We start from the raw sequence: 11,624 nt of genomic DNA, 5'->3' as shown, positions 1-11,624 counted from the left end.
TCGATAAAAAGACAAGAAATAATCAACACGTGGCTTGACTCTCTTATTTTGGTTCCACAACAGAGTTGCCAAGCTGTTGACACTATTTTTTTGATGAAAACAGGGTCGACTTGGGTTTTGAAAAATGAAAATGAAAATGGGAGTCGCCACCAATCTTTTTTGATGAGGTGTGATCGGGTCACCTCGTAAAAGTGGTTGTTTTTAATAAACAATTTAATTTTATTAAAACAACGAGTTTGGTCCATGAAATTCAGAAAAAAAAATAGGTTCGGGAGTCGGTTACGCACGAGGAAGGATTAACACCCTCGATACGCCCAAAATTGGTACCTAGTTGATTACTTAATGTCTTGATGTCGAAAATTAAAAAACTAGGAAGAAATTTTTTTTGAAAAATACGATCCTTGTATTTAATAAAACTTATATAAAACAAGTCACTTGTTAAGACCCTCTCATTCCAAGAAAAGAAAACATCACACCCAATGCGTTAGAGCACGATATTTTACCTCTTCAGAAACGAGTTAATCTAAAAAAATTCACGTAAAAAGATATTAAAAGAGGGTATTCAATGGTTTAAATTATGTGAAAAAGTTGCAACCCAATATGTTAGGGTACAGTTTAAACATTGGATATTGCATTTATGAAAAATACTTGTTTTGAGAAAACAACGTGTCATATCCAATGCATTAGGACACGACGTATTGAATTCCCAATAACGAGCTTTTAGTTATATTTTATAAAAAAGATTTCGATTATTTAAATTCAACGAAGGAAATTGAAACCCAATACGTTAGGGCTCGATTTTCGAAGATTCTAAATATCGAGTATTATTTTCACTTTAAATTTCTGTTTTTTTTTATGAATCCGAGTAAAAATGAATGTAAAATAATAATAATAATGATAATGCAAATAAAATAATAAGCAAATAAGAAAAGATAAATAAATAAAATAACAAATATATAAAAGAAATCAATAATGTATACACAAATAAAGGTAGATAAATAAAAACTAAAATATACACAAATAAAAAGTAGATAAATAAAAACTAAAACACTTAAATAAATAATCATAATAATAATTAGCATGATAATGGTAATAACAATATAAGAAATAATAGTAAGAATAATGGTAACATCATTGAAATCAATTAATTTAATTTAGCAAAAATATAACAAAACAAAAAAGGACTAATTTAAAACTGAAAACAGAATCTTGGGGTCTAAAACGTAAATAAATTAAAAGGAGTGGCCCAGGACTAAAATAGAACACGCTGAAGGCATGAGGAACCGATGGGGAAATACTCCCAACCCCAGTGCACATCGTTTCAGCGCGGACTGAAATGAAATGCGCGGAAAATTGCGTGGTTTAATTTAAGAAAATAAAAGGGACCACATTGCACAACTGCGTGAAAGCAGAAGGACCTGGCGCATAAATACCCCCTCACAGCAGAAACACGCGGATCCTAGGCAGTCCGGGTCGGATCGGGCCGGATGGCTCCGGAACGACGTCGTTTTGGGGCTCTCAGAACCTTCCCAAAATGGCACCGTTTTGGTATCACATAAATAAATAAATAAAACTAAAAAAACACTTTCTCTTCATTTTAAAAAAACAAACAGAGGGCTCTCCCTCCCTCTCTCTACTCTCCCCGGGAGCTACCCAGAATCTGGCGAGAAACCGCCGCCGGCACCGCCGCGGACAGTGACCGGGACACCCAAAAGTCACGTTTTTAAACCCCGATCTCGACTCCCCCAAAAAAACTGTCCTCCGGACTCAAAAGACCAAGAAAGGAAGGGTGTTTCATACTCTTCTCGGTCCGATTCCAACACCAGAGAAGATCTCCGGCGACAGGCTTTCGAAACCGGTGAGTACCTCATTCCCCTCATTTTCCGTTTTTGTATAAAAGAAGAAATCAAACACAAAATAAAAATAAAAATAAAATAAATAACAACATAAGAACAGAGAAAAAGAAAATGGAGTCAACCTTTTTTTTTGCTTTTATTTCAGTTGTTGTTAAAGAAATACAAAGATAGTGTTTTTTTGCTTTTATAACCTATCTATTTCTATTATTTCTATTATTCTTTGCTGCTATTTGCGTGTTTGCTCTGTTTTACAGGTGTCAGAGAAACTGGTGGAGCAGGTGGCCGAAACAATGGCGATGGCAGATGGTAGGTGACGGCGGCGGCGGAAGTCAGGAGGCAGGTGGTGCAGCGCAATAGGGTTAGGGGGATTAGGGTTTTCTGATAGCTTTAGGCTATTGGGCCATTGGGCTGTTCATTGTAATTGGGTTTTGGGCCAGGGTTATTTCGGGCTTTAATTTTTGTATTTGGGCCGAATTGGGTTAATTGGCACTAGGCCCGGGTAAAATTGGGTCTGCACACTTTTCATCTATAATAATAATAATAATAATATGTTAAAAACATATTTTGCTAAACTACCTCTTGTTTCAAATTTTTAATTTTAACTAATTATTATTAATATCAATATATTATAATTTTTTAATTAGGTAAACTACAAAAATAGTTCTTTATATATGGTGCAAATAACATTGAACTCTAATTTATGACGTCTTGGCCACTAACGTTATCGATTTGTAACATTATCATTTTTCTTTTTCTTTTTCTTTCTTTTCTTCTCATTGTTCTCTCGTCTCTCCCACTCTCAAGCTTATTCGAAGATTAGAATTTCTGTTATGGCATATAATTATGGGGTTAAAAAGTAGTTAAACTCTGTGTATTTATGTTTAATTTGTTGAGCTAATTATGTTGGACCAAACAACATGTTTTGGGGGAAGGGTACTTTAAAGAATACGCTGCGTTTTGGGGTGAAGGGTTTAGTTAATGAAACGGGGCATTTTGATGCTCAGCCTTGTAACTGAGCGACAGTTGTAATAATCGTTATTTTCTTTCTTTTTTGTACCCTCGTATATGCTAGAGTTTGTTATGAATATTTTCAATACCATTTTCTCTGCCTTTTTCTCTCTTCTCTCTGTTACTTCTTTTTCCTCCTCCTATTCTTCTATTCTTCTTCTTCTCTTCTTCAGCAGCTCACATTAAGGTATCAAAGCCTTTCTTTCCTCATGGCCAACGATGGAGTAATCACCAGGCTTCAAAAAGAAAAGAGTCAACTGCAACAGGAGTTCACCCAATTGAAATCAGATTTGAACACCAAGATTGATACCAAGTTTCAATCTTTTCATGATACGATGAAAGGGGAGATTCGAACTGAGATTCGCACAGGTCTTCAAACTTTATTTGAGCAGTACATAGGACAAACGACACCAACTAGTGCTGTTTGTACTAGCAAAGCAACTCCGGTGGAAGTGGGCTTGGACAAGGGAAAAGGCATCTTAGGGACTTTGGTACAAGGGTCTTCAAGGGATGTAACCAGTAACCTGTACAGATTGGAGTGCCCGCGCTTTGATGGCACAGATTTTCGTGAATGGTGGTCAAAGCTTGAATAATTATTCTCATCTGAATGTGTCCGAGACGAGGCTAAGGTGAAGTAGTCATGCTCCATCTTGAAGGCAAGGCCTTGGACTGGCACCATTTTTTTGTCTAGAGGCGTGATGGGTTGCAACAACTATCGTGGAAGGTTATGCTCGTGGATTGAGGGACCGATATAGTTTAAACACTCTTCTTGATCCTATGTCTGAGCTCGTTACTCTGAAGCAACAGAGGTCAGTGACTCAATTTCATGATACATTCGTTAGTTTGCTCAACTAAATAGATCTAACTGAAGAACATACGATTAGTGTGTCTGTTAGTAATCTCAAACCAGAAATAAGGCAATACTTGCAGTTGTTTCCACCTTCCACTCTTGTAGGTGGCTTTCGTTTAGCTCGAAGGGTGGAGAGTATTATCTCGGGGCCTATGAAAAGAACGATGTATAACGGGAAAATTAGGGGACCAATCAGACCCTTCTTGACAAATGCTAGACCTATCCAAACGGTCTCCACTTTTAACACCACAAGGGGTCCTAAAGGCCCTGTGAAGTCATTATCCCAAGCAGAAATGGATGATAGAATAAAGAAAGGGCTTTGTTTCTGGTGTGCTTCCAAATACACTCCAGGACACAAATGCCAAAAATCTCAACTGTATCAATTGGTAATTGAAGTTTCCTCTGATAGTGAGGTTGAGCCAAAGAGTCCTGAATTGATGAGTTTCAAGATTGTAAGGAGCAATTGGAGCAAAGAGAGCAGGAACCCGAGGTCACTTCACCTGTACTTTTTCTGCATGCTTTGCATGGCTCTCAAAGACACAACAAGATAAAGCTGTTAGCTCACATCGGGCAAACAAAAGTCATCATTCTTATGGATTCAGAGAGCACACATAATTTCATGGATTCTAAGTTGGTGAAGTGACTGGACTTACCTACTGAGTAAACTGTTGTATTGAGAGTCATGGTGGCTAGTGGAGTTCGGTTGTCTACCTAAGGAGTTTGTAAAAATGTCCAGTGGGGAGCTCAAGGATCGGCATTCACTACTGATTTTTACTTGCTACATCTGAAGGGGTGTGATCTAGTATTGAAAATTCAGTGGCTTTTATCTTTAGGATCCATCATATGGAATCTCTCTTCCCTCACTATGTAATTCGAACATCAGGGCAAAAACCATATCCTACAAGGAATTGTCCCTAGCAGTCTTCAACTTTTTCAGACAATCAAGCAACCAAATGTTTCAAAGTATTAAGCTATGGTCCCCAGCCTATGTTATTATCTTTTAGTCAATAGACAGTGCTCGCCTTGCCAAAGTCTCCTGACCATCTAATGTTACTTAAGTTATTAACTGCTTTTGATGATGTTTTCCTAGTACCATCAGGCTTACCACCTACTAGACTTCAGGACCATCGCATTCCCCTGTTGGATGAATCACGAGTGGTCAAAGTAAGACCATATAGGTACCTCACTATCCAGAAGAATAAGATTGAAAAACTAGTGCAGGAAATGTTGCAAGCGAGAATTATAAGGGATAGAAATAGTCCATTTGCATCACCTATTGTAATGGTAAAGAAAAAATTTGGGGGCTGACGATTGTGCGTGGACTACAGGTAACTCAACAACTTGACCATCAAAGATAAGTTTCCACATTCCTATTATTGAGGAATTGTTGGATGACTTAGCCAAGCTATCTTCTTTTCTAAGTTAAATTTGGGGTTAGGGTATCACCAAATCAGGATGTGGGAAAAAGATGTTCACAATATAGCATTTTGAATTCATGAGGGCCACTATGAATTCTTAGTTATGCCATTTGGCCTAACAAATGCCCCATCCAATTTTCAAGCGTTGATGGATATTGTTTTTAAGCCAGTTCTGAAGAAATTTGTTCTAGTTTTTTTTATGACATCCTCGTTTATTCCAAGGATTGGACCAACCACCTGAGGCACTTAGAAGTAGTTTTACAACTGCTAAAGGATAACAAGCTCTATGCTAAGAAAAATAAATGTAGTTTTGCCATTGCTTAAGTTGAGTATCTAGGCCATGCTATAACAGCAGGGACTGTCAGCATGGACTCGTCGAAGATAGAAGTTCTCTCTTGGCCTATACTTAAGAACATCAAGGAACTTAGAGGCTTCTTGGGGCTATCTGGCTACTACAGGAGGTTCATTAAAGGGTATGGAGCCATGGTTCAACCACTCACTTCACTATTAAAGAAAGACCAACAGTGGCATTGGACAGAATCTGTACAAACAACTTTCAAGCTCTTAAAGACGCTATTTGTATAGCACCAGTACTAGCTCTTCCAGATTTTCGTAAACCCTTCCGTGTGGAGACAGATGCATTTGGTAATGGCATTGGAGCTGTGCTACAATAAAAAGGGAAACCAGTGGCTTTTTTAGTTGGGCTTTAGGAGTTAAACACCAAGACTTGTCCATATATGATAAAGAAATGTTGGTTGTGTTGCTTGCTATTAAGAAGTGGCATTCGTACCTTGTTGGGAGACCCTTTATTATCAAGATAGACCACTAAAGTCTGGAATTCCTCTCTGAGCAACAGGCCATTACCCCATATCAACAGAAGTGGGTGTCCAAAATGCTGGGGTACAACTACTCCATTGTTTATCGAAAGGGATCTCAAAACATCTGGCTAATGCCTTATCTAGAAGGACTCATCTACAAGACGATCAAATTCATCAGTGTTTGGGAGAAGTGTCACTTACATGGTCAGAGCTCTAGGATAAGATTATACAGGCTGGACTGGAAGATGTGAAGATATAGAAGTTGTCTAAAGAATTGCTACAAAATCCCCAATCCCATCCCAAGTGCACATGGGATGGCAGGTTTCTTAAGAGAAAAGGGAAAGTGATGATTGGCCACAACACAGAACTCAATAAGGTAATTTTTGAATTCTTCCACAGTGAGGCCATTGGTGGCCATTCAGTAGTGCATGCTACTAGGCGTCGCATAACTAGCCTATTGTACTAAAAAGGGTTATCGAGAGATATCAAGCAGTAGGTTCAAGAATGCACCACTTGTCAACAGTACAAGAGTGACAATATTGCATACCTTGGATTATTGCAACCCTTGCCAATACCCGACCCTCCCATTCACCTCTCATATTTGCTAGGGTCTTCCACGGTAGCCAAGGTAGTCAGAACACTTCAGCATCGAGAAACCTTAAGGAAGCTCATTAGGTTCCACTTGAAACGAGCTAGAGAGCGAATGAAGCAGTTAGCAGACAAGTAAAGATCCGATCGGTCGTTTTAAGTTGGGGACCTAGTAGACCTAAAACTCCAACCTTACAGACATCATTCACTAAGGAAGATGTGGAATCAGAAACTTTCTCCTAGGTTTTATGGTCCTTATCCTATTGAAGCTAAAATAGGTCAGGTGGCCTACAGATTGAAATTACCTAAAGGAGCAAAAATCCACTCCATATTCCACGTGTCTCAACGAAAGAAACATGTTGGCTCAGTTGTATACTCACCCACATTGCCACCTGTTGGAACAGATGGCTTGATCCTGAAAAAACTAGCACGAATCCTTGACAAAAGAATGGTCAAAAAAGGGAATCATACGGTCATTAAAGTGTTAGTAGAATGGCAGACACCTTTCCTAAGGATTCCAATTGGGAAGTTTGGACAGAATTTCAAACGCAATATCCTGCCTTCGATCCTTGAGGACAAAAATCTGCTTAAGAGAGGCAGTATTGTTATGGCATATAATTATGGGGTTAAAAAGTAATTAAAATCTGTTTATTTCTGTTTAATCTGTTGAGCTAATTATGTTAGACAAAACGACACATTTTAGGGGAGGGGTACTTTAATGAATACGCTGTGTTTTGGGGTGAAGGGTTTAGTTAATGAAACGGGACATTTTGATGCTCAGCCTTGTGACCGAGCGACAGCTGTAATGACCATTATTTTCTTTCTTTTTAGCAACCTCATGTGTGCTGGAGTTTGTTATGAATATTTTCAGTACCATTTTCTCAGCTTCTTTCTCTCTTCTCTCTCTGTTACTTCTTCTTCCTCCTCCTATTCTTCTATTCTTCTTCTTCTCTTCTTCAACAGATTGCATCACTTTCTTTTTAACAAAGACTTAAATTATTTTTAGTCAACCACAAAATTCCATGAAACAGCAAACAATTAAAAGCAAAACATCAAAAAGCCATAAAGTGTTTAATCTTAGCGCTGAGATAGATGAAATAGGAGACAAAAGCAATAATAAAAGACTAAAACAGCAAGCATTTTTAGTGTTTCAAACCTCAGCACTTAAGCCTCATTCAATGCATAAGAAAAGTACACAAATGTTGGGTCAACAGCACCGTCCTTGTAGTAAGCAAACACCAAACATCCGTCATCATGTGTGCTCTCACCGATGAAAATTTGGAGGCCCTTTAGTTTCAAAAGCAAAAACTTAGTTACTCATTCAATGTTCAATGTTCTTCTTGAAGTTCGCTAGCTTCTTCGTATCCAATTTCAATATCAAATTCTTGATTAAAGGTGTCAAAAAATATCAAAGCAATAAAGGGGGTCAAATTCAGATCAGCGACTTGCTCACCGATCTCAATGATCAAGGAGGAGATATTGATGAGGAGAAAAACATGTTTAGTCAATCTAACGACCGGTAAAAGAGAGAGTTCGGTAGTACAAAAGTTGAGTTTTTTATTCAAGGATTTCAGTGGGTTTTTGAAAGAAAAAAAAACCTGGTTAAGGATTTCTGAAGTAGTTGAGGGAGCATTTCAATGTATGTTTGTCAAAGGTAACGACAATGATGACACCAGAACGAGCAGTTGATGATTGTGAATGAAGCTTGAGAGAGGGAGAGTGCTCTAGAGAAGCTAAGTTGAGAGAGTCGAGAGAAAAATGAGAAAGAATACGAAAAAAAATGAAGAAAGGAAGATTAAGATGATGTGGATGACACATCAGCGTTTAAAGGCATAATTTGTGCCACATTAGATTTTCGTAAGTCCATTAATGACAGGTAATGGCCCAGTGATCAAAACATTGTCACGTTAGCTATCAAAACATAATAAACATTAGCTATCAAAACAGAATAAAACGAAGTTCAATGACCAAAACGTTAGTTAAACCATACATAAGTGACTATTTTTAAAGTTTACCCTTTTTAATTTGAAAATTAAAAAGTGCTATTATAGGTGTATTACAACCACCTATCTTGTCGAGGATGACTATATATCAATTCCATACTAATGTACGTATCTCTACCGCAATCATTTCTAGATCCGAATAACATAGATCTGGACTTGATCTCATGCACAAAGAATCTACTGCATTACTTCCACATCATCGCAAAAACCAAAGGTTATTGGATTCCCCATATTACAAATTAATTACTACTTAAGACGGTTAATGTTCAAGAGAATGGAACCAGCAAATGACATACAAACAGAACAACGCTAAAAGAAACAAATTCACAGCAGCATTTTTCCAAGAGACAATGCTAGAATAAACAACAATGTTCACCTTACCATTGAAGCAGGAATGAACCGATCTCCAATTTGTCCATTTGTAAGGGTTTGAGGATCAATTGGTTCCTCACTCTTGGGGCAGGCACAAATAGTCCCTTAGTATCTATAAATCACGGTTGAGGCTTTACATTAACTAATATCCAAACAAATGTCTATATCTAACAGTAGAATTTTCTTGCTCCAACTACATCACTTCTTTAGATGAGGGAAACATGCATACACATCAGATTTTGGATGCTTTGCTTCTGCATGTTCCCGGCACTTCACCTCGGATGTTGTGCACATAAATGCCTGCATGCATACCCTGCACTGCATTTTAGTTGAGTAGATTGTTACAATCTCCAATAATTAAGTGCATCATACAGATGTTAAGTTCAAATGCTAAATCATAGTAATTCCTTGCACTCCATGCATATGTCAAATGGACAGATTCAAACCGACTCCCACTATAGTCTCATCTGCTGAAGGTTTAAAAATCTACAAAAAAAGATACTGAAGAACATCATCACGAACACGCCTAGTGCTTTCATCTATAACCATTTACCACAAAAGAGGTCCTAATCTCCTTGGTAACATATCAATGACACAAGATTCCTCGTAAACTTAATGTCATTGGAAATCACTGCTATCGCACCACTAGTTCTCACACTTGCAAACACTTCATAAATAAGAAACAAGTACCTCAAATTCTAAACCCAACATACTATCCATAAAATGATGGAGAGAAATAGGGAGGACAGAACAAACAACCATAACCACTCCCCCCCCTTTTTCTTTCCCAAAAAATAGTGCTTAGAGAAAAAACAAAATCAAACGCAAGGATTAATGCACTAAATATGTACATGAAAACAAATTAAAGCACTTCAATTAAGAATTGCATTTAAAATTTCACACACCAGCACAGAGACAATTTGTCATTGTAAAATACATGCATGGCAGACCATTCTACAACATGAAGACTAATTCCTTACATGAAATGAGCACTTGAAGCCACTTTCATGGAAGGAAATGTTAGTTTTAAGGGTTAAGGATGGGAAAATTTCAATCCCAATGGTTAAGCTACAATGTGAGGAAGTGATTATGAAACATAACCATTAGATTAGAAAATTATGAATTCTTATCCATTTTTATCATTTTTACAGAGCAAAGCCTTGTTGAAACTAATCAACAAACCAAATTTGAAACAATATCAGATAATTTGAAGCTGCAAAATTACAAAATATCAGAAAGAAAGGCCAATGTATCTTCATGTTTCAGTGGGGAAAAAATAGAAGATAAAGGAATGCAACCCACAAAAGAACTAGCAAACAGCAATAAAAGATGACCAAAAAAGAACAAGAAAAAGAGAAGGAAAATAATCATGTTTATTTAATAAATATATAGACACCAAAATTTACCTGAATCGACATAGCTTTCTTGTTAGATTCGAGCTGGCTTCCTGAAAAATAAAATAAATATAATCAATAGAAGAATATAATTCATATGAATTTAAAAAAAAAAAAAACAACCTACTTTTTACTATTTATTCAAGTTCCTGATACGAAAAAAAAGAAAGAAAAGCAAGGTGAAACCTTTAGCGCCGGCTTTAGCCTTCTCGAGGTTTCTTTCACGCGCCGTCTTGGACTTTTGGGCATTGCCTCCTCCCATTTCTGATCGATTTGGCGTGAATATGAACCCTAATTTTGTGAAGTAGAGAGAGGATTGATTCAAATTTAATTATTTGTTTCAGTGAAATATAAATACGAAAAAGAAAAACAGAAGAAAATTACATAAATAATAATAGGGGAATTTATATAGCAGTGGCTTTTGGCTAAATTTCATTAATACGCTGGTTTTTTTTCTTTTTAATTCTGCTAGATAACTTTGGGCTTTATTAATTTACTACACGATGATTTTATTGAAAAAGGTCGAAATCGTAATATTTATTTTACTCAAGATTGAGTTTTTATGCCAAGTGTTTTATCTGTAGTTTTGGGGTATTCACGTTTGGCATATGCCTGCTTTGACCAAGATCTTTGAAGATGATTCCGTACTATAATTCGGTGGAAGAACTTTAGCACACCCTGGGGGAAATGCACTGGGTGTCGTAGCTAATTGAGTAGCTTTAGAAGCATGTGTACAAGCTCGTAATGAGGGACGTGACCTTGCCTGCGAGGGTAATAAAATCATCCGCGAGGCTAACAAATGGAGTTCTGAACTAGCTGTTTCTTGTGAAGTATGGAAGGCGATTAAATTTGAAATTGACGTAATGAATAAATTAGATAAACTAACTTAATAAATCAAATCTGAATTCGAAGCAATGGATACTTTGTAATCCATTAATTACTGTCGAATTGTTGAATTGCAATTAAACTTGGCCCAATCTTTTACACTCTCCAAGTGTGATTGTTCCCCCCTTCTTCCTTACCATGGCAAGTATTTGTGAAATAAGAATCAACTCTGATGCGAAGAAAAAAAAAGAGGGCATTAAGAGACCTTATTGACTCAACCCTAAACACTTTAAGATCCTTTTTCAGACTTGCTCCCATTTCGAGTCAAGAGATAGATAAATAGACACATCCCATTGCACTGATCGGAGACGTTCGTAATGACTAAGTGGGTCAATTTTAAAATTAATTAGGAAATAGGTCATTTTTAGGAGAGAGAAAGTGAAAGTGCATTTCTGCACAGATGGCAAGAAAGCTCATCCAGCTAGACACGCT

At 37.1% G+C, this 11,624-nt stretch overlaps 1 protein-coding gene and 2 long non-coding RNA genes across 3 annotated transcripts; 1 reads left to right on the top strand and 2 right to left on the bottom strand.

Moving 5' to 3' along the window:
- The first annotated feature begins 1,440 nt into the window (after positions 1-1,440).
- Positions 1,441-2,428, top strand: LOC105763413 (uncharacterized). Its single transcript, XR_001124199.2, has 2 exons — positions 1,441-1,858; positions 2,111-2,428. It is a non-coding gene; the product is annotated as an uncharacterized LOC105763413 (long non-coding RNA).
- A 2,994-nt stretch (positions 2,429-5,422) lies between these two features.
- Positions 5,423-6,787, bottom strand: LOC105763412 (uncharacterized). Its single transcript, XR_001124198.2, has 3 exons — positions 6,498-6,787; positions 5,923-6,104; positions 5,423-5,792 (listed from the first exon to the last, which is right to left on the bottom strand). It is a non-coding gene; the product is annotated as an uncharacterized LOC105763412 (long non-coding RNA).
- A 1,916-nt stretch (positions 6,788-8,703) lies between these two features.
- LOC105763411 (uncharacterized protein At2g23090) lies at positions 8,704-10,691 on the bottom strand. Its single transcript, XM_012581648.2, has 3 exons — positions 10,494-10,691; positions 10,320-10,360; positions 8,704-9,231 (listed from the first exon to the last, which is right to left on the bottom strand). The coding sequence occupies exons 1-3, from the start codon at positions 10,567-10,569 to the stop codon at positions 9,112-9,114; spliced, it is 237 nt and encodes a 78-aa protein (XP_012437102.1). The 5' UTR covers positions 10,570-10,691; the 3' UTR covers positions 8,704-9,111.
- Positions 10,692-11,624: the final 933 nt, after the last annotated feature.

Source organism: Gossypium raimondii, chromosome 12 (genome assembly GCF_025698545.1).
Source record: "Gossypium raimondii isolate GPD5lz chromosome 12, ASM2569854v1, whole genome shotgun sequence".
In the NCBI taxonomy this organism is placed as follows: Eukaryota; Viridiplantae; Streptophyta; class Magnoliopsida; order Malvales; family Malvaceae; genus Gossypium; species Gossypium raimondii.
Note: the sequence above shows the minus strand (reverse complement) of the source record. Positions and strands in the feature narration are given on the sequence as shown.